At 53.1% G+C, this 22,591-nt stretch overlaps 1 protein-coding gene across 7 annotated transcripts in view; it reads right to left on the bottom strand.

The window, feature by feature from the left end:
* Positions 1-22,591, bottom strand: part of WNK2 (WNK lysine deficient protein kinase 2) — a 158,248-nt gene that overhangs the window by 87,391 nt on the left and 48,266 nt on the right. For 4 of the 7 annotated variants that reach the window (XM_033413628.2, XM_033413630.2, XM_033413632.2 and 1 more), the window contains exons 6-13: positions 21,697-21,785; positions 19,477-19,696; positions 11,653-11,935; positions 8,106-8,308; positions 5,443-5,598; positions 4,845-5,036; positions 2,810-3,364; positions 6-299 (exon numbers count right to left, since the gene is read on the bottom strand). In XM_033413628.2, the coding sequence (XP_033269519.1) occupies positions 6-299; positions 2,810-3,364; positions 4,845-5,036; positions 5,443-5,598; positions 8,106-8,308; positions 11,653-11,935; positions 19,477-19,696; positions 21,697-21,785 (1,992 nt within the window). The remainder of the gene's footprint in view (positions 1-5; positions 300-2,809; positions 3,365-4,844; positions 5,037-5,442; positions 5,599-8,105; positions 8,309-11,652; positions 11,936-19,476; positions 19,697-21,696; positions 21,786-22,591) is intronic. The other 3 variants (XM_049711468.1, XM_033413634.1, XM_049711469.1) reach the window with 3 other exon arrangements.

The raw sequence follows: 22,591 nt of genomic DNA, 5'->3' as shown, positions 1-22,591 counted from the left end.
CACACCTCCGGGGGCAGCTCCACTGTCAGCTGAACGGCTGGGCAGGGACCAGTGATCCCAGGACCGCTGGGCAGTGGCAGGTTAGCAGGTGGCAGGAGCGCAGTGGTCTGGACAGGCAAGCTCTGGGCAGCCGCCATCACTGTGGGGGCCAGGGAGCCGGGGAGCTGAGGCAGGAGCTCAGGGGCAGTAGGCGGCAGCACTTCTGGCAGAGGTGGGGAGAGAACGGCAGCAGGCGCGGGCACTGTGGGGACCTGGGTGGTGACATCCACGGCATATGGAGGCGGGTGGCCAAGCAGGATCTGGGGGCACAGAGGACAGGGATGCAAATTGGGGTGCGGGCCATGGCATTTCCTGAGGGTCCCGGACCAAAGCAGGCACTTCCATCATCCAGGCAGGTGAGCAGGAAATGCAGACATCCCTCTCCATCCACCCACACCCCACAGACAAATCCAGGAATGTTTGTATGCAGATTTAATGAAACACACAAGAACGGACACTCTCATGTCCCCATCTGTATAAAATCAAACCTAAAACTGCACTTCATCTCGGAACTTCTAGCTGAGTCAGGCTGAGAAGCTGTAAGCATGGCAAACACTTAGCACCTGTCTGGGCTCTGTGCCACCACCCTACAGGGCCAGGCCAACATGCTACTCCATCCAAGCCTCCTGTCAGGTCAAAACCTGCATTCCGGGGCTTCCCTGGTGGCGCAGTGGTTGAGAGTCCGCCTGCCGATGCAGGGGACATGGGTTCGTGCCCCGGTCCGGGAAGATCCCACATGCCACGGAGCGGCTGGGCCTGTGAGCTATGGCCGCTGAGCCTGCGCGTCCGGAGCCTGTGCTCCGCAACGGGAGAGGCCACAACAGTGAGGGGCCCGCGTACCGCAAAAAAACAAACAAACAAACAAATCCTGCATTTCAATCCCAGCCATGGCAAGAGGGACTGTGGACCTATGCCTTCCATGGGGTGACTCAGGAGCTGGACCAGATTCCCTACTGTTCCCTCTTGAAAAGCTCTCATGGGGGAAGGCTAAGACAGGCTAAGGGCTCCAGTTCGGGGTTGAGGTTGGGAATGGGAATGACCCGCCACTGGGCCTGCTGGTATGAGACCAATAAGACACGTGGTATGTGGGGTAAGATGCGAAAGCCACAGCCTAGCCGAGGAGCCCTCTCTCCTGCAAAGACACCCCAGCCGGTGCATTCAGGGGAGTCTCTTCCCTCAGCACAGGGAAGCCTCTGGGCGGCCAGACAAGCTCATCAATAAACTCCAGACCCTCTGCCAGCCGGACCACAGAGAGGCCACCAGGCCTGGCCAGTGACCTCTAAGCACCCAGCACCTTCTCCAGCCACTGGCTGAGCCAACAACCCAGTGCCAACAGTGTGCCAGGCCAGCATGTGGCGTAAGGCACGGGCCCAGCCATGACACCACAGACCCCCAGGCCTCCACTTGGCCCTTGGCTTTCCCCACATGGCCCTGACCCGAGTCAGTGTTACTCCAAGTAACAGACCAGGGAGGTGCCCGCTCAGTCAAGGCACTGGACTGATGCACCTCCTCACACTGGTTTTCAAACAAACACCAGCCTATCGGTCAATGAAAATCGTCCCTTCCTTCTCCGAGTACAAATCCCTTCTTCCGCACCCTCTGCGGAAAGGCCGCCGGGTACACAGGCTGGGCAGGGAGCTGGGCCACGGTGGGGTGAATGGACAGGGCAGCCACACCCTGTGGACAGAAACATCCAGGAGAATCTGTGCATACTTAGGACATAGTGCCTTACTCTAGAATGGATTCAGTACAAAACGAGCTAGGGGGACACCTGGCCCCTCAGCACACTTCCAGGATGAATCTTCATGACCAAATCAAAAGGGCAGGAGCCTGAGCTCAAACGGCAAAGGACACGCCCAACAGGCACAAACTCTTGAGGCTTAGAGCCAGGGTGGGGCCAGGCAGGAGGGCGCCCAGGTAAGAGGCCCTGAGGTGGGAGGGCTCCCAAGTAAGAGGCTCCCTAGGTGGGGGGATGCCCAGATGAGAGCCTCCCCAAGGTGAGAGCCCCCCACAAGGTGAGAGCCCCACGCCAGCTCCTCTCCTCATGTGAGGGCGGATAACTGCCCTGGAGCTCCAAAACACGCATGGGCTGCGCAGGTGCGTGGAGCCACGGGGAGGTCCACCCAGCCAGCAGGGTACGTGTCCCTGTATCCCTTCACTGTCAGCCCAACAAGCTGCCCATGGTCCCCACCTGATTCTGAGACATCATCCTTGTCTGCCATGACTGCCTTGGAACCAATAACCCATGTACACCCAGCACTGCCCAGTCCACAACCAACAGATCCCGTCAGAACCCCATCTGCCTCATTTCCCAGTTGCTGAGATGGGGGTTACCCGCCTACTTTACTTTGACAGGCAACAAGACAGGCAGTGTGAGCCTCTCCAGCGTCCACGGAGCGGCTGACACAGCTGCACCGAGACTGCCAACCCTATCCAGGTGAAGGCAGGTGCCACAATGCCCAGTGGCCAGGGGCCAGGAGCTCCCCACCACAAGCAGCTGCTACTGACACTTGGGAAGGAACCAAGAGTGGAGCTTCTAGCCACCCCAATCCCCAAGGCTCCTAACACGTGCTGGGAGGCGAGAGGAGGCAGCAGACACCCCCCATGCTGGATGAGACACTGCAGCCATGGGACAGAGCTGCCTGCTTGTCCATTCCCACTCTGCTACCGGGGTCAAGGTGCTGAGAAGGAGCAGAGGTCCATAAACTCCTCGTGTGCTAAGGGGTCTCCCAGTGCCTAGAGAGTGGGCCCTGGCCAGCAGGTGGGTTACCTGACTCCCAGCACTGGCGGCCGGAGCAACCTGCTCGGCAAGGCGGGCAACACTTGGCTTGTGGGGTTGTGGCAGCATGGGGGGTGCCGGGTGGGGAGGGGCAGCCCGCACATTCTGCGCTGCATGGAGGGGAGAAGGTGGGACGTCGCTGGGCACCATCTGCGGAAAGGCCGCCGGGTACACAGGCTGGGCAGGGAGCTGGGCCACAGTGGGGTGAATGGACAGGGCAGCCACACCCTGTGGAGCCACAGCCAGCAGAGGGATGCCAGTAGCAGTGGCCGCCACGTTTGGCACGATGGTCTGGCATGGGACGGCCAGTGGTGCCCCTGCAGGGTGGGGCAGCTTGACTGTCTGCAGAGGCAGGGCCGGTGACGTGGGCAGGGGAGCAGTGGTGGCACTGAGTGGGAGGCTTGGCAAGATGACAGCCGGAGAGAAATACTGAGAGGGGGGAGGCACGGCGGGCCCACTGGTGGCTGGCAGGTCAGGAAGGGCTGCAGGGAGGCTGTCGACTGTGGCCAGTGGAGCGATGGGGGGGACAACAGGAAGTGGAGGCATCTGAAAGAGAACAAGCATGTCAGCCCCACCAAGACTTGGCCGTGTCTGCAGCACATCTGCACTGGGTGAGAGGGTCCACGTCACCCACAGCTTCTGCCCCAACACACTTTTGTGTAGCTTCTATGGAAGGGAACAAAAACAAACCCAATTTAAATGGAACCAAGTGTATGATACCATCAAACAGAAGGAAAGGCAGGAGGCCTCAGAAGGGTGTGGGGTGCAGGCATGACCTTCAAGACAGCCCCGCCTTCAGCACCACCTCAAAGGGGCTCAGGCTGGGCCACTCTGAGGCTACTGCTAGGTGACTGCAAGGACATCAGGGGTTATAACAGTGACCATCAGATTCACAGCTTTGGCATGTTCTCATTCAGAAAGACCAGGACTGCCAGAGCTACAGGACTGGCCCCAAACATCTGAAATTACTTTGCCTGATTCCCTCCAACCTGTATAAATTCACACTGAGATCAAATTCTTCAACAGGTTATCTCAAGAAAAGCATATCTTCCAGCCCCTCCTTGCTGGCCGAATGCCCCTGTGCCATGCATCCTGGGAGAGAGCAGCATCTCACAACAGCAGAGCTCTGGAACCTTCAGTGTCTGCTCGTCCATCCTGGAGACATCTCGTGGATCTAGCCCTTCAAACATTTCAGCAGATTCTCTGACAGTTCTCTCTAAAATAAAGCTTTTCTGGTTGCGGGCACACGAGCATTGCATAATATGTGCCTTTGTGTAATTATAAGACAGCGAAAATATGCAAACTGACCTCTGTGTACTTGAAAAGCAACTAAATGCCCCGACCACCGGGAGCAAGGTGGTGGGTTAACTAGATGATGAAAGTGACTCCAATGCAGGAGTAATGAGGACAAGGCTGGTGACAGGCAACTGCTGACATGAAAGAACCTTCTGGGTGGTGCCTATAAACCGCAGGAACACTCACAGCTTCACTTCCCATCCTAGCTCTGCCAACACACTATAATGGGATCCATGAAACGAAAGCCGTCCCGTGATCAAGGTTCACTGGAAACATGCATGACCACTGACAGCATTAGCCTGAGTGACAGCACCCAAGCATCAACCACGTGCTATCAAGTGATACTGGTCCCGTGATGCTCCCCCGAAGACGGGCATCAGAAGTCACTTTTACAGTCAACTCTTCTTTGTAGTTGGCGAGCTGCTCGGCTGTCCCCTGGACTCCCAAGAATCCAGGGTCAGCACAGCCTCGAGTAGCTCTGTGGAGGACGGTGACTATAGCTACGTGCTCACAGCCCCATCCTGGCTTCTCTGGTCTGACTCTGGACTAAACCTTTCCCCATCCTAGATGCATGTGGGGCAGAAGTCAAAGGCAGGAGAGCACGGCAGCCCAGCCGCCCTGTCATCAGGGAGTGTCTGTCTCTTGAGGGACCCGTGTGCCCTGAGGACAAGGAACAGCCAACTAGACTGGGGGAGAAGGTGAGGCTGTAGGGCAGGGGACAGAGAGGTACCTGTGGAGGGACTTGAGCAAGTGGCTGCAGGGGCGCCGGAGGCATCTGGAGGGGCTTCAGCTGAGCAGGGGCCACCACCTGGGAGGTTGGAGCCAGGTATGGAGGCAGGTTGGGGGGCACCGGCTGGAGGGGGCCCACAGGCTGTGGGGCCAGGACCTGTGGCAGGGGTACCGGCTGGGTCAGGTGAGGAGGCTAGAAAGAGAGAGGGGCTTCTCTTAGACCAGTGCCCTCCTGAGATACACCTATGTACTTAGACACAACAGAAAAAATCAATTCACACACATGCACACACACACATACCCACACACATGTTCAAACACCCAGGCTGGAGCCCGGGACACACAGATCTGGGAGGACCATTGTGTGCAACGGGGGCCTTCTGAGTGCTGCGGAACCCTGAACTCCACAGACACAAGAGACCCACCCCCACTCCCATCTCCACCCTGGGCCCTGGGGAACTGCAGAGAAGGCGTATAGGGGGCCTGGACCTGCCAGGAGGCTCACAGACACTGGGCTCAGGCCAGCCAGTACGGATGGGCAGGGCCTGGGGAGACCGAGGCACCCATGGTACCCATAAAGAGGGGCAGCCAGCACTCACCTGGTGGGCGGGGGGTGTGGGCTGGCCTGGGCCTGTCGGCACAGGGGCACTGGGCGGCGGCAGCCCAGGGGCGAAGCTCATGGCCGGCTCCGGGAAAGGCTGCTGTGGGAGCAGAGGGCGGGCGGGGGGCGGGATGGAGGCCACCGACAGGCCAGGCTGCAAAAAGCACCCAGAGCCACACTCAGGAGCTGTCCTAAGGAGCCCTGCCAAGCACACACTCACCATCTCCAGGGACCCATCTCTCACTCCCCGTGCCTGCCATCCTGCCAGGGACCCTTTCCGAGGAACATGATGCAGCAGAAGCAAGGTGTGGAGGTCCCTAAACCAGGAACAGCCACACCTCCCAACCAGGGAATGTCCTAGAACTTCAGCTCCACAGAATACCATGCTGTGAGAAAAGATCATTAAAAGAGATTTGGGGAACCTTGGGAAACGCTTGTTATGACATTAAATGAGGGAAAGATAAAAAGGCATACGTGTCTTGTTCATAAGACAATATAAAATGTGTACAGGTGGATATATTCACAAACAGAATATGGAAACGTGGGAATAAAACGTGGGACAGAGCTGGAGAGAGGGGTGCCCTGAAGAGCTGCGAGTCTCCCATGACTCACCCATCAGGAAAGAAACAAGGCCACAGACGTGAGCCCTCACCGCCAAGCACAGCATAGACATGGACTAGGAAAGAGTCAGAAATCTGAGTAGTGGATGTTTGATGCTATTAAGAACAGCTGCTAACTTGTTCATTTTTAGGTGCAATAATGGTACGGGGTTTTGTTTTCAGAGTCTTGATCCTGAAGAGATATAGACTGAAATATCTTGGGGCAAAACATCTTTCTGTCTAGGATTTACTTCAAAATAGTGGGGATGTGAGAAGCAGGTGACAGCTACGGAAAAAAACACAGAGATGACTTCTGAAGGTGAGAGCACATCGACATCAGAAAGTTCTCTCACTTGTTTTCTAGATGAAACACGTGATTTCCAAAACCATTATCACTCATTTCATCTTCTGCAGTAAACGCTTTATGAAAAGCAGCATGGGGTAGAATGGAACCTCTCCTTTGCGTTCACTTGAAGCCACAGGGCGGAATGAGTCACGTGTGCACGTGTTCCTAGAGCCGCAATCCCTAGCCCAGCAGGAGTCAGGAGCTCAGGCAGCCTGGAGGCCTCAGAGGAGCGGCTTGTACTCCTGACTCCACCGTCTGTGCCACTTCTTCCCTGGGTCCCAGGGGCAAATCACCATGGCAACCCTCCCCAGGAGCCCTCAGTGCACCCTGGGGACCCCTTCTGTCCAAGGTGTTTTTGCATAAATAGGCAAAAGATGGGAGAGAACACTCTAGCCAATTTTGGGTGCATCCTGGCCAGGCCCTCGACCTACCTGTGCACGGGCATCCCGGCCTGTGAGCCAAAACTAGGACAGGGGCAGTGCTGCAGGGACCTGGGTGGAGAGCACACTGTGGGGCCAGGGAAAGTATGACCCTGCCCTAGAGGGGATGAGGGCCGGTGGAAGGTTCTGGCTCAGCCCTAGCATGGGTGACCTAAAGCCGAGAACCACTGCTCTGAGAAGCAGGTGGCCTTCTCATAAATGAACTCTTCCTGCTCTAAAATCATATTTCACTTAATTTTGTGAAACGAGTCAAACTGCAGATGAATACTGGGTTCCAGTCAGCAGAGGCAAATGCTTCAACTGCTTTTCCAAAGGGACTTTCTGAGCCTGAGCAGTCAGGAGGGGAGGGAAGAGAGACAGAGGTGGCCAGAAAGGCTGGGGCCCGCCACTCAGCAGCCCCAAAAGGCAGCCGCAGTGTGAGAGTGCGTGATTGAAAGCACACGTGAGAGCGTGGAGTGAGAGCACATGTGAGAGCATGTTGGGAGCCACTGTAACGTGAGGCAGGAGACGCTCTTCGGGCAGGGGCACTGGCCCTGACCACTTCTGGGCCTGAGGGGCATCTAAATCTCTCTCTGGACCCCTCTCCACAGCCTGGCTCAAGGGCAACTTCCCTGGGACTGACCATTTGGGACTGGGAAGCAAGCAATTGTTTTGCTTTCTTTAACATTAAAAAAAATCAAAATAAAAAAACAAATGCTAAATGTGACTCCCTCATCTAGCAATTTCCATCTCATCTAACAAATTATTCCACAGGCATAAAGAAGCATGAGGCCCTTTCAATCCTACTTCTCAAACATCACTGAAAATGCTTCCCGTGATTTGGTCGTTTCCATACCTCTAACTTTTAACAGCTGCATATGTGGTGGAGAAATGCCAGGAGATACTTAACACTCCCTCAGTGAAGCCAGACACTGAGACAAAATCAAAGGCTTCATTACTATAAATGATGCTTTTCTGTCACCTTTGCAACAGTCAGAAGTAACTTTTCAGGCCCAGCGTCAGTCACAGGGCGGGACCTTGCCAGGTTTATCACAGCTTTGCAAGCACTGGGTGTCACTGGGCTGTTTCCAGTATTTTCTCATCTGGCAGGTCTTTGAGGGTACACCATAGGCTGCTCCAGCCTGCAGCCCTGCAGTTACTGGCAAGGATGGACCTCCCACGGGCCTGCTTTTGCATGGCTGGGAACTGACAACAGGCCAGCACCAACTAGATGGACCATCACAGACTCTAGTCCATGTGGACAGGAACTCTGGCCAGAAGGGGTGGGCTGACTCACCATGGCAGGCTGCTGGTAGGCCCCCAGTGAGGGCAGGCTATGTGGCAGGACAGGCCCGTCACTCACGCTCACAGGGGGGCTGCACACACACTGGGCGGGGGGCTGCACTCCATCCACCAGCGAGCCCAGCACAACGCTCTGCTGGCTGCTCTGCGAGTCCGAATACACCGTGGAGCCCTGGCCACTGTCAAACGTGCTGTCCGCTGGGGAAGGAGGACAAAAGCACAGCTCAAAGCGGGCACCCCCAAACATCACCCCCACAGCACTCCAGCAAGTCTCAGGGAACGCAAACATGGGATAGCTTGTCCTCGTGTTTTCTTCTGTAAAACAAAGACTTGGTTACATTTCCAGATCACATACATAATAAATGTGTGTCATTAAAAAAAATCAACTAAAGAATGGTACAGGGGGCTGTAATTGTACCACCCAGCAATGGCCCTGGCAGCCTGCCCACACACTGCCTGACATCTGTTGGTGCTCACCATGGGCCACCATGGATCCCAGGTGGGTACCTTGCACCACCCTCTGTAGGCAGGACAACTTCCACCAGCTTACAGATAGGGACCTCATCTGGCACCTGACCTGGCCTTGAAAGTGAGCACTTTCAGCTCTTCAAAGGCACCAGATGGAACGTCCAAGTTAGGAAAAGCTACAGTCATGTGGAGGAAAGAACTACCACCTGAGTTTTATAGCAGGGGAGGGAGGTCTCAGGACCCTGACCACCTCCACTCACCACAGCAAAGAGCCTGAAGTAGGAAGACCTGGGTCCAAATCTAGCCCCTCGCTTCACAGGCCCAGGTGTAACGTGGTTGGAAAACGGGGCGGACGAGGTGCCTGCCCCACAGAGAGGCCATAAAAGGGGGACCCGGAGAGTCCACGGCCCAAGGCAGCCCCCCAAGAGGCCAGCCTCACCCAAGATCAGCCCAGATTGGCCATCAAACCCAGCCTGGGTGGAAGGAGCTGCCTGCACATGGGGGCACAGACAAGACTGCCACGGCCCACAGGCTGGTCTCACCAAGCCTGGGAGGACACCTGGGAAGACAGGGCACCTGCATGGTCATGCCAGGCAAGAGTGAAAAGCAAAAACCTGTTTGAAGTGGCACTTTTGTTTTACTGCCTCCAGGTTCCAAAAGCTACATAATAAGCATTAGGATTTGTCACCTATGAACACCAAGCTATTTCTATGGGGCACCTTTTGGCCTACGTGTCCATTTGTAATTTAAACAAATAAAGTAAAAGAGGACTCTTGTTGGCTTTGCAACAAAATAATTTTTCCCAAGAGCTGATCAGAACTTATTTTGACCCAGGAAGACTTAAGAATTGTGAGGTTTGATTGTGCAAAACCAATTTAACAAGTGGCTCTGAGTTTTGATGAGGTGGCTGGTAGTCATTGCTACTTAGGGACAGAGACAGCATGTGCACATGAGAGACAGAGTGTGGGCACACGAGACAGAGACAGAGAGGTGAGTGCATGAGAGAGTGTACAGACCAATTTCAGGTACAGTGACTCTAACCATATATGTGACACTTTATATTTTTAAAGTGAATGTGTTTATTTGTATAATAAAAATTATTTTTAAAAATCACTTTTAACCTATTGACAAATTGTGTTCTCACAGTCACAGATGCTGGCCCAGGCTTGAGCCTGATCTGGTTAGCTGGTGGGCAGCTAACAGAAAACAGAGTGGGGAGTCAAAACATATGATATTTGCTGTACCTTCCAATATATGAAAGTGTGTGTGTGCCCATCTTGTTATCTAAGACCAGGTCCCCTCCAGTGATGTGTGTGCTGCTTGCGTCTACATTAGTTCATCTTTATGAAGCACAGTGTGGTCCAGCCGGCCCCAGGCACTGCGGCCAGAGGGATGGCTGAGCACAGGCTTTCTGTTCTGACCCACTGCAAGGTGCAGAAGAGCATGTGCAGGGTGCTGTGGATTACAGATTAGAGGGAGACACAGGGGTGCCCACGTGTGTGCACGTGTGCCCATGCGCCTGTGCACATGCACTCGTGTGGGTATATTCTACGTGCACACATGTATGTATGTATGCATATGCATGTTGAGCGTGTGCGTGGTAGACTGCAGGTATAGGTTACGTCTGGAAGTTATTATCTCTGGAAGTTAAACTTAAAAGACTTAAAACATCAGTGACCTCCAGGGAGGAAAATTAACTGGTTTCTGCTGTATACCCTCTTGGATTTTCTGAATTTTATAAAATGTGACTAAATATAGTCTACTTTAGAGAAATTACGGTAAATAGGTAAAACTGTTTTTGAGAAGCATGGCCACTACGTGAAGCACACTCATTCTTAGTCAGTCAGGAAGGGGATCTGTTTGCAGACAGAACGCCCACCCTAAACTCATCTGTTGATTCACATCTATGCAACGGGTCGAGCCTGTGTCACAACATCTTACCACAGCAGAGCATTTTCTAGGTCACAGACTGTATCTGTTCAAAGTTCAACAAAAGGAGATTTCTTAATTCCTGTCCTAGAAATTTTTCAACTAAAAATTATGTTTTCAGAGTGTGTAGTGGTATGTCAGGAGTGGAAAGCCTTTTCCTGCAAAAACTTTATGCTCTTGAACTAATTTTTCGGTTCATCAGAAAATGGAGTGATGATGTGGCGATTCTGTTCTCCAAAGCAAACTTGAGCAGGTAGGAGAGAAGTAAACAGTAGGCAACCTATCTCAAAGTGATGGCCAGTCAGCCGATGGTTTGAATTCAAACAGCCTGCTTTGAAGAATGTTTAGCTATTTTACTGATAAAGAAAGGATGTAACTATTAAATAGATTACACAGACTATTTTGGTCTTTCCACACAAACAACCTGAAATAGTGGCTTGGGCAGGTGGCTCAGCTCTCCATGCTTATTCACAGAACAGACAGAAAAGGCTACATCCCCCATCCTCAGCTCACGGCTAAATTTTTAGGATACTGAGGACTTCCACTTAGACATGGAGAAGACACAGGACTCTTCATTCCAGTGGTCTGAGATGAAGCCAGCTACAAAGTGACTCCCACCAATCCATCAGTGACACTCTCTGGGAAACACACTAAAGGTCTCAAAGGTTCAGTACCAGAAGGGAGATAACCCTGGGGACGGACAATCCGAGCAGCAGAAGTCACAACCAAGACCACGGCATGACTAGAGGCTGCAGCCACTGGCAGCCCCAGGACCACAGCATGTGGCACAGACGCCTCCACTGGTCAGCGACTCCAGGCCTGAGGCCCAGCCCTCAGGTTCCCTGTGAGGCGGGGACTGATATATTCCAGACGGGATAAGTAGCTGAACTAAACAAGCTCTATCCCTGCTGGCTCGGGGGGCGCAGGAGGTTCTGGGTCTCCCTGGATATTTGTCCCCCACCTGTCCTGAGAAGCTGGACTTCAGGGAGACTTAAACCCCTCTGGGAACAGATCTCTTTGCAACGTGGGGATGCTTCCAGTGCCCTCCCTGGAAGAATGTTTGCCCACACCAATCATTCATACCCGCGGGGTGGGCTAAGGGGAGGGCGGCAGGGCAGGGGGGCCCTGGGGAGGGCAGCACTCACAGGCCAGGGAGGTGGCGCTGGCCGGCAGCGCAGGGGTGAGGAGGTGCTGGTCGGCCTCGGGCTCCTCCAGCTCTGGCGGCCCAGCCTGAGAGTGGTAGGTCACCTGGACCTGCAGGGGTGTGGGTGGGCCCCTGGCCTTGTCAGGGCTGCCGGGGTCCCGCTGCTCCTGGGGCTGCAGCGCTGGCCAGATCCTCTTCCGCCGCCACTGGATCAATGCCACGCGGTCACGGATGGACTTGGCCACAATCTTCACATCGCTCTCATGGAAAAATCCTGACTCAATCTGCAAAGGAAATCACCGTGTCATGACTGGGATCGGCCCCACCCACATGCCCCACTACCAGGCAACCCTGCCTGGTAGTGCACTGCCGCCTCCTGCTCGTGGGGTCTCTGCCCAAAGTCCCCTCCTCGGGTCCCTCACCCCCATCACCAAGCTCGCTCCTCTCGTGGACGCTCTCGTCATCCCGTAAGTAAATATCCTCCCGCCATCGACTGCAGATCCACAGGGAGAGTGACCATCTAAACCTACACTGACCCGGCTCCTGGTCGGCGACAACACAGCAGATGCTCGTAACCATGGGCTGGGTGTGTGAGGGGGAAGGGAAGATCCTAATCTGCCTCTGGCAGGGCCAAAACTCAGAGTAGCCCCTCACTGGCTGGGCCGCAGGGCTTTCATGGAGCCCCTTGCTCAGGCTGGCCGAGGGCGGGAAAGAGGTCCTGGCTGCCTCTGTGTGCTCAGGGACAGGGACAAGTAGCCTCAACCAGTCCTCAGTGCCGTCCTGGACATTCTCTGAGAAGTCACAGAGGCTGGGGGAAGGAGGCACATTTAGTAACAAGAGACCAGAAAGGTGTGTACCCATGCCTAGCAAAATTCTGAACCCAATTTTCCCAACGGAGCATTTGAGAGCGTTTGTAAATGAATCAAGGATCTCCAGGAAACATCAGAGTGCTCTCTGAGAATATTTATGGCAAAACCACAAAACGGCGGAAGCCAGGCTCCTCACCGTCACTGCGGGATTCCCCATGTGAAATAGGAGAAAACCAGAGAACAAACCTTGGGGCGCTGGCATCATGTGAACTCACGGTTTTCAAAGTACAACACACATAAATACGCCAGATGTAGATGTGAGAGTGTACATTTATGGTGTAGCATGTGCTTCTGAACTGAGTGGGCCCAGGCCAACGACCGGAGCTTGGCCGCTGTGAGAGTGGGTTCAGGCTTGCAGGGAAAGGGCGAGGGGAGCTGGACATCTCACTGTGCCTGAAATCAAGGACATGCTCAGAAAATGACAGACATGCAGGACAACATGGAAGCTAGCACCCAGGGCCTCCCACTGGCTGAATCTGGGGCATTCTGAGCACCAAAATAAACAGTGATGTATGATGGTTTGAAGGACGTGTCTACAAATGCACACAGGAGAAAGTGATCTGTGGTGGCAGAAGTGATGGGTCTGCTGCCAGCGTGAGGGTACACGAAGGGGGGCCACATACATGCAGTCTCTGTCTCTCTGTCTCTCAATCTATCTCTCAGCCTCTGTCTCTCTGTCTCTCAATCTATCTCTCAGCCTCTGTCTCTCTGTGTGCCTCCCTCTGTCTCTGTCTCTGTCTCTATCTCTCTGTCTCTCCCTCTGTGTCTCTGTCTCTCTCCCTCCTGTGGATCACCTGCTCCCATGAAGCCATGTCATGAGCTGCCCTTTGAATGTCCCACCTGGCTGGGAACTGAGTGTCCCGCCACCAGTCAGGTGAGCAAGCAGACACAAACCCTCGGCCCCAGTCAGCCCTGGCAGACACACTGGCTACACCTCATGAGGGGCCCTGAGCCAGAAGCACCTGCTGAGCTACTCCCGGATACCTGACCTCGGAGACTGCGCAAGACCATAAGTGTGTACAGGCCTGTGTTTGGGGTAATTTGTTGGCAGCGATAGGTAACTCACCAATGGAGCATACAACCTACTGAATAAAAGAGAAACTGTGAGTGCACACAGATATAAATAAACGGCAAGCCTGGTGAAAATGGAATATTTACGTAGTTTCAAGGTACCTCCCCACAAAATAGTTATTAATTATAACTGCACATGGACACCCCTGGCAGAAACCCTCAACCACGTGATCTCAGGGAGTGTCCTCAGTGGGCTGACCGTGGTGAGCGGCCCTGATCTGCGCTCTTGCCATGAAGGCATCACTGGACAACTCGGACCCTGGGTGGGGCTGGGTTGCTCTCCCAGTTCTGACAGCCGAGGTGGCTGTTAGGAAAGTCCCTGTCTGTGGGAAACAGGCACGGTTCTGGCCAAAAGAAGTCACCTTGAACAGTTCTGTTCCACATTTGCAACTTTTCTGTAAGTTTGTGATTACTTCAAAAGACTCATTTCAGAAGACAACTCCATTTGACAGAATGAACTGTGCTGAAATCCTGCAGACATCCACCCTGAGGCCCCCGCCAGGCTCAGACCAGGACGGGGAGGTGTGAGCAGGGCTGGGCACGTGGCCAGGACTTGCTGAAGAGGCTGAGCCAGGGTTCAGCACCCACCCTCAGTGCCACCCCCACGTGGCTGACCTGACCAGAGGCCGCTGGAAAGAAAGCATCCCACAGACACGCTTGCCTGCCATTTCTATTTTCTGCCCATGACCCATTTTCCCTTCCATCTCCATTTTCACAGTCACCCCCCAGTGATCCTCTCCAAGGTGTTTCTTCTATTTTTTCCCAAACAGCAGAGAATTTGGCCACACTGGAACATCCTATTATCTGGAGGCTGTGTAGGAGAAGGGCTGGTACCACAAACACGAGAATCCCTGGGCTAGGCTACAAGTTCCCTCCCCTCCCACCCTGGGGGTCTACACGAGGGGTCACTTCCAGATCGGAGCCAGCCCAGGTCCCCAAAGAGCCCACCCTTCTCTGAGCCCTGGGGGCATCTTAGTTCTGATCCACATTCACACAGGCCTCCCCACTGCATCCCCCACCCACCACCAGCGCCCTCCCCACGCCCCCTGCTGGGGGGAGATTGTAGAGGGAGAAGAGAAAGCTAACCCATCGGCCTGCCTCCCACCCCCAGGCAGCCTCAGGGAGGCAGCCTCATCATCTTCACCACTCAACAGTCAATAAGCTCAGGTGTTAACAACAGGGCAGCCCAGACCAGGTGCCAAGTCCTAGAACTGGCAGTGCAGTGACACCCCTATGCTTTCAAAGCACTTCCTTTGTAAGGTTACCATCTGTTTATGATAACCAACACTGGTGTTTCATTCGTAGTCATCTCCTCTTCAAATTACTTTAAGTTTTGAAGGCGTGTGTGTGTTGAGTTAAAGCTATCAGCAAGTGAACACCCAGCTGAGCAACCTGGGAGTTGTGAGCTCTGAAACTCTGCCCAGCTGGGGCTTCCTCGGGGTCCTAACACCTGGCCCAGGCACAGCCCAGGAGAGGCCCAGGCGAGGCCCAGGCAGCTGCCATCAGGACCCCAGGGAGAAGGAGAGCCCCAGACCCCAGGGTTGGCTCTGGTATTTACGGATGGGTGGGAAGGGGAGGGGAGTAGAGGGAAAGTTAGACCCTGGCCAACGGCTGCAGGACCAGCACTGGCCTGCAAGGACCAGCCAGGAGCCAGGTCTCGCCAGGGTTCAGGAGCAGCAGCCAGTAACAACCGGGGCACTCACACAGGTGGAAGACCCCGCTGTGTGAGTGCGGCCACTTTCATCACAGGCACTCCAGGGCTCTGGGCTCATTCTGTTTCTTAAGCAGAGTGTTGGGTATGTGTTGTTTTTCTATTATTCCTTAACTGAACACAGTGATAAACCTTCTTCTGCAAGGATGGCATACAGCACAGAGGACGTTCCCCACAAGAAGGCGCTTTTAAAGGAGACAGAGGAAAGGGAAGGGGGAGGCGCCAGGCCCAGGGCCTGCACTGGGAGCTCTTGGAGACACCTCCCACCCGTGAGTCCAGTCAGGTGCCAGGGACTTGGTGAGGACCAGGCCGTGGCTACAGGCACAGGCATGTACGCAAGGACCTGGGGGCTGGGCAGCATCTGTGCTGTGGCCAGGGGCCAAGGTATTTTCTATGTCGAGGCAGAGAAGGGATGAGTCCTCTCAGGAGGGCGGGCAGGTCCTGGGAAGGGGCCCAGGCCACGTTTGGGCACCACTGTCTTATAACCGAAGAGTGTCTGGAACAGAACCGAGAACAGAGCTGGAGCTGGAGGAGGTACCTGGTCCAGCTGAGACGCAGATGGTACCGGCTGTCTGGGTCCCAGGCGCCTCCAGGACAGGTCACCACGTGGAAACTGTGTGCCCTGTCATTCTCACGCCATCGCTATGCAATGCTCATGGGGGAACGAGAACACTGCTCTCCACCTGTGCTTCCTGAGGTGCCTGCACCTCGACAGACACACCCCCTCAAGGCTGTCCAGGGACCCACCTCATCTCCATGCAGGCCTAGCCAACCCCCCCGAGGCCTCCCTCTGCTCCTCCTGCCCCCGGGACACCTGGAGCTGCTAGCCAGGTACCCCCAGTCCCCGCGGTCCCTCCAGGACACTTTCCATATGCAACCCACCTTCCTGAACCTCAGCTCACAGGATACCAGCCTGCACACCACCTTGATCGTTACTTATGTTTGTGCTTTAAACTTCAGCAGAAAGCATGGAGAGACCACAGTGTCGCGGTATGGAAAAACAGAGATCCTGAATTATAGGACTGATGGGCTAGTAATTCTCTTTTTTTTTCTTTTCTAATTTTTTAATATGGAATCTAAAAAAATAATACAAATGAATCTATATACAAAACAGAAATAGACTCACAGACATAGGTTACCAAAGGGGAAAGGGAGGGGAAGGGACAAATTAGGACGATGGGATTAACAGATACAAACTACTATACTAAAATAGATAAGCTGGTAATCATCTTAATGCAACTCTCAACAAATATGTAGCAGTTCAACAGTGAGCACTATGCAAGGTCATAGAAAGATCCTCCCAGAAGCACAGAGCTAAATGATACTGTTAAATCCGATTACAGCAGAGGTGTCTGTTTCTAGGCCCAGGAATGTGACCAGCAGCTGAGAAGGAGTCCTGACACGGGCTCCGTGCCATTCGCAGGGCGTCACACCTACCACACATGCCATCAGGGGCACAGGCTGCTGTTCAGTGGAAGGCAGGGTCCTGACTGGCCGTGCACCTCCCACTCCTGTCCTGTCCTAACTTGCTGCACCTACCTAAACCAAGTTCCATGGACCCCTCACCTGACACACGCCCAGTCCCCTGAATTCCCCTTGGTCCGTGGCTCCCACACCTTACATGGCATGGCCAGCCTCAATTTCCTTATCCGAGCAGAGCCTCACTGAGCAGTGGTCAGCACAGCCTGGCCCCGCAGATACGCTCCCCAGAGGAGCCTGTGCAGGCAGCCTCCCCTCCACCTCTTGTAGCCCACCTTCCAGGGCCATGCTGGGGTCTTTCCCTATCAAATTACCAGTGGCATTTTTCACAGAACTAGAACAACATAATTTTAAAAATTTTATGTAACCACGAAAGACCCCGAATAGCCAAAATAATCTTGATAAAGGAGAACAGAGCGGGACGAATCATGCTCCCTGACTTCAGACTATACTACAAAGCCACAGTAATCAAAACAGTATGGTACTGGCACAAAAACAGACGAATAGATCAATGGAACTGGAAAGAAAGCCCAGAAATAGACCCATACACTTATGGTCAATTAATCTACCACAAAGGAGGCAAGTATATACATTTGAGAAAAGACAGTTTCTTCAATAATTGGTGCTGGGAAAACTGGACAGCTACATGTAAAAGAATGAAATTAGAACATTCTCTAACATCATATACAAAAATAAACTCAAAATGGATTAAAGACCTCAATGCAAGACTAGATATTATCAAACTAGAGGAAAACATAGGCAGAACACTCTTTGACATAAATCGCGGCAATATTTTTTTGGATTTGTCTCCTAGAGTAATGGAAATAAAAGCAAAAATAAACAAATGGAACCTAATTAAACTTAAAAGCTTCTGCACAGTGATGGAAACTATAAACAAAACAACAAGACAACCTACAGAATGGGAGAAAATATTTGCAAATGATGCAACCAAAAAGGGATTAACTTCCCAAATATACAAACAGCTCATATAGCTCAATACCAAAAAAAACAAACAACCCAATCAAAAAAATGGGCAGAAGACCTAAGCAGACATTTCTCCAAAGACATACAGATGGCCAACAGGTACATGAAAAGATGTCCAACATGGCTAATTATTTGAGAAATGCAAATCAAAACTACAATGAGGTATGACCTCACACTTGTCAGAATGGCAATCATCAAAAAGTCTACAAATAATAAATGTTGGCAAGGGTGTGGAGAAAAGGGAACCCTCCTACACTGTTGGGGGGAATGTAAATTGGTGCAGCCACTGTGGAGAACAGTATGGAGGTTCCTTAAAAAACAGAGTTACCATATGATCCAGCAATCCCACTTCTAGGCATTACCCAGAAAAGACAAAAGCTCTATTTCAAAAAAAAAAAACACATGCACCCTAATGTTCATAGCAGCACTATTTACAACAGGCCAAGGCATGGAAACAACCTAAATGTCCACTGACAATTGAATGGATAAAAACGATGTGATACTGTATATACATAAAGGAATATTACTTAAATAAAATAAAGGAATATTAGCCATAAAAAAGAATGAAATGATGTCATTTGCAGCAACCTGGTTGGACCTAGAGATTATCACACTAAGTGAAGTAAAGTCAGAGAAAGACAAATATCATACAATATCACTTATATGTGAGATCTTAAAAAATGATACAAATGAACTATTCACAAAACAAAAATAGACTCACAGACACAGAAAACAAACTTATGGTACCAAAGAGGAAAGAGTTGGGAGGAGGATAAATTAGGAGTTTGGGATTAACAGATACACACTACTATATATAAAATAGATAAACAATAGGACCTACTGTATAGCACAGGGAACTATATTCAATATACTGTAATAACCTATATTAGAAAAGAACCTAAAAAAGAACACACACACACACACGTATACATGTATATACACATATACATAACTGAATCACTTTGCTGTACACCTGAACACTGTAAATCAACCATACCTCAATTTGTAAAAATATATTTTATTGTATTAATTAAAAAAAAAACCTACTGGGGTCCAGGGAATCCACTTGTAAAGACTCCATCAGCCATACCCTTGTGACTTACTACATTTTTGATAGATGTGCTATTTTCAGTGACACATTTATCTTAAAAAAGAGAAAAAAAGGGCATGCATTTCTGTGGTTATGACAGGCACAGCCAAGCACTTACTCTCCTGCAACAAGCATGCATATTTTCACTCTTGCTCAGATTTTCCAGTCAAAACCAGCGTCTTATTTCTCACGGATACTTCTTTCCCTCTGTGATACAAAACATCTCTATTCTCCTGCTCTCACCAGGCCCTCCAGACCACAATCCTCCACAGAAACAAAGTGAAATAAAGATCAAACCCAAAGGCCCACACCTGCACAAAGTTAGCAAGAATCTGGTCCAAACAGGGCTCTTCCTGCTATGCTAAAGTCCCCAGGGATCTCTCCGACCAGTCCGCGATATCCTTTCACGGCACCATTTCCAAGGTTATGTCCTACATCTGTGCAGCAGGGTGATTCAGACCTACGTCCTTCACAGCTGCACTCGACCAACAGGGATCCTTGTTCCCAGAACCGCCCACCCACTGCAGGACCACACTCCCTTTCTGACTTCATTCTAATCTTTGGAAACCACACGCTTTCAAGGAACGCACCCAGATTTGCCAAGGAACGAGCACACATTACCATTTCCTGCGCCACGTCATCCGGCGTCTCCCTCTCCAGGTCAAAGGTGAATTCTATGGCCCCATTGTCCTTGGGCTTGCCCTTCAGTTTCTTGGGGTCCTCAACCCAGAGCCGCAGGGCGATTGTGGACTTCCTGCCATGGTCCTCCTCGGCCAGCTCCACCCTCACACCTGTGTCCTCCGCGAAGAAGGCGTGGCTGAGCAGGTCCTTGATCTCGTACCTGGGGAGGGGATGGCTGTCAGGCAGGACAAAGGCACACTTGCTGAGGGGGTCCTGGACATGGGGTGCAGGGGCCACGACCAGCCCAGCTCCCTCTAGAAAGTCTTCTGACTGTACTACCCACTGGGCAGTATCTGCCCTCGAGGGCAGCACAAAACAGTACATCTCCATTCCTTAACTCCCAGGGGAAGAGAAAAAACCTACTACTGAAGACATCTAACTGCATAATACGTAAGCCTTCTTTTTTTCTCTCATTATAAAAATTAAACATCCCCACTTTTAAGAGACTTGGGTAATTCAGAAAAGAATGTTTGAATCAGGCTCTGCACTGTGTAGTCAAAGCCTGCTGAGGTGCCAGGGAGCTCTCAGTTGTCACAGGATACCTGGCTCCAGGTAAAACTGAACTGGACCCAGAAGAGGCAGGCCCCCACCTCCCCAGCTCACCACCCGAGGGACCCTGGCCTCAAGGAAGCAGGGACATTTTCAGCGGCTCCTCAGCACGGTAATGGGGGGTGGGTGTTGCCATGCTAACCACTCTGCCGCCCAAATCCACATCCCTAAATGCTCGTCTAGTTCCCGTCTCTGGCACAAACAGATCCCTGTTTTGTCCTGGGACCGGCTTCCTCCCAGCATCCTGTCTGTGGTCACCGTGGCCTTCGAGTTCCAGTGGCCCATCCCTGATTGCTGCTGAAGACAACACATCCCACACGCAGCCCAGACAGCCACCATGAATGAAAGGGGGAGAGTAGGGTGAGCAACCCTCAGGGAGGGTGACAAATGCCTGTGGGGACCCTGGGGAAGGTCAGGAGTTAGGGCCCCTGGGGGTGCAGAGGTCACAGCCCTGGGGGCTCTGTCTGTCCTGGTTTGGGAGGTGGTCTCTGTACTTTCCTGATGTGATATACTTTTCACAGTCGTTTAGTATTTTTGTTTAAAAAACAAAACACGATAACCTGCAGGGGGCAAGAGAGAAGGCCTGGGGATCAGGACAGGGCCCCAACATGAGAGATGACAGAAAAGGACAGTGATCAATGCTAGGCACAGAAATGGGGGAGAGGGCATGAGCTGGGTGTGCAGGGGCAGGCAGGGCACATGAGGAAGTGAGGAAGAGGTATGTGGGGAGAGGAGGAGGAGGAATGGGGAGGGTGGCGAATGGGCAGGAGAGGAAGGGCAGGGGGGAGAAGGAAGAGAGAGGGAGGAGGGAGGGAGATGGGAGAAAGGAGGAGATAGGGAAAGAAGGGCCAGAAGAGAGGAAGGAAGGAGAGAAAAGGGAGGGATGGAGGGATGGGGAAGGAGGGAAGGAAGGAAGGAAGGAAGGTAGGACGGAGTGGGGAAGAGAGAGAGGAGGGAGGGAAGAAAGGAAGGAGAGAGAGAGGGAGGAAGGAAGGATTGGGGAGGAGAGAAGAGGGAGGAAGGGGGGAGGGAGGGAAAAAGGGAAAGAGGGAGGAGGGATGGGGGAGGGAGGAAGGAAGGAGGAAGGCTCCGAACACACACCTAGCATCCTGGCTGACCAGCTGAGGAAGGAAGGGCCCTGACCTGAGGTGGGAGCTGGTCTGCGGGGCATCTCAAGGGCTCTGACTTGAATGTGGGACTTTGAGATGGGTCAGACAAACAGGTGCATGAAAGACGCAGCCTGGAGCTGAGAGAGAGGGGAGCCTGGCATGGGGGTGTCCTCCAGGCTGGGGGGATGGATAGACTTGCTGGGGACAACACAGAAGAAAAGCAACAAGGGAAGAATGAGGCCCCAGTAGCGCCCACACTCCAGGCTGGGTGGGCGAGAAGCAGCCAGCCAAGGGGTTGGGGGCTCTAGGACAGTCCCCAAAGCCAGGGAGCATGTTCCAGGCAGCAGAGCTCAGGCAGGGACTGCCCACCAACCGCCCAGCAGGCCTCTTGGGACCCGGTATGCCTGTGGCCTAAAGTGGCCTATCTCCAACGCTCTTCTTCTCTTGGGAAGCGATTTCAGCCAGAGCCACAGCCCAGATCCAGTGCTGCCTGGGAACTCACCTTTCCTCCTTGTTTTTGCAGATACACTCCCCAATAATCTCCTTGATTTCAGGATCATGCACTTTCTCAAAGCTGGCCGGCTTGATGCCCTGAAGATGACATGAGCAGAGTCACCTAATACCAAATTGGGGTCTGTTTCTTGCGCACCTCACACTCACCCCAGCAGAAGAGAAGGCAGGAAGTGCATAAGCCTTGTTTGGGGTTGGGGTTGGGGTCGGGGGGGCTGTTTCAGTCTAAGTCCCCACTGAAGGGCTGTCGGGAGTAGTGAGGTCTGGGGAAGAGAAAGATTCAGGGGACACTCAGAGCAGACATCAACGATGCTCACTCTGCCCAACCCAGCTCCCCACAAGGGAGCACGTGCACTCTTACTGCACAGCAGAGGGGGCGGGAGAGGCGCACCTGCCCAAGGCCACCCACCAGCCAGCCAGGGCCTCCCATGCCAGCTGCCCAGAGGGTCTTGGAGGCTGGACAAGGAACCCTAAAGAGCTGGCCTTTCTCGCCACAGCCCCCTGGAGGGTGCAGAGGTCACTATGTGGTCGCCGTGGCTGGCCCCACTGTGGTCACCAGTGGGGCTGACTTCCAAGGCCTGGTGGCTTGAGGGGGCTGCAAGCATCTGTGCCACGGAATTCCACAGCCAGCAGCCACATCAGATGCCTTTCAGGCAGCGGGAGCAGGAGGTGACCGAGCATTCATGCTGACCGGAGACCCAGCGGGTGCTAGGGGTGTGCAGCCAGAGGCACGGGGGCAGCAGAGTGTCAATCCCCGGAGACCCAGCGGGTGCTAGGGGTGTGCAGCCAGAGGCATGGGGGCAGCAGCGTGTCAATCCCACAAGCAGACAGGATTCCGGGAGAAACAGGGGCTGGACTGCCGGGCTTATCTGCAATCTGTTCAGGGT

This window comes from Orcinus orca, chromosome 6 (assembly GCF_937001465.1).
Source record: "Orcinus orca chromosome 6, mOrcOrc1.1, whole genome shotgun sequence".
Lineage (NCBI taxonomy): Eukaryota > Metazoa > Chordata > Mammalia > Artiodactyla > Delphinidae > Orcinus > Orcinus orca.
The sequence above is the reverse complement of the archived record's forward strand: the minus strand, read 5'-3'. Positions and strand labels throughout refer to the sequence as shown.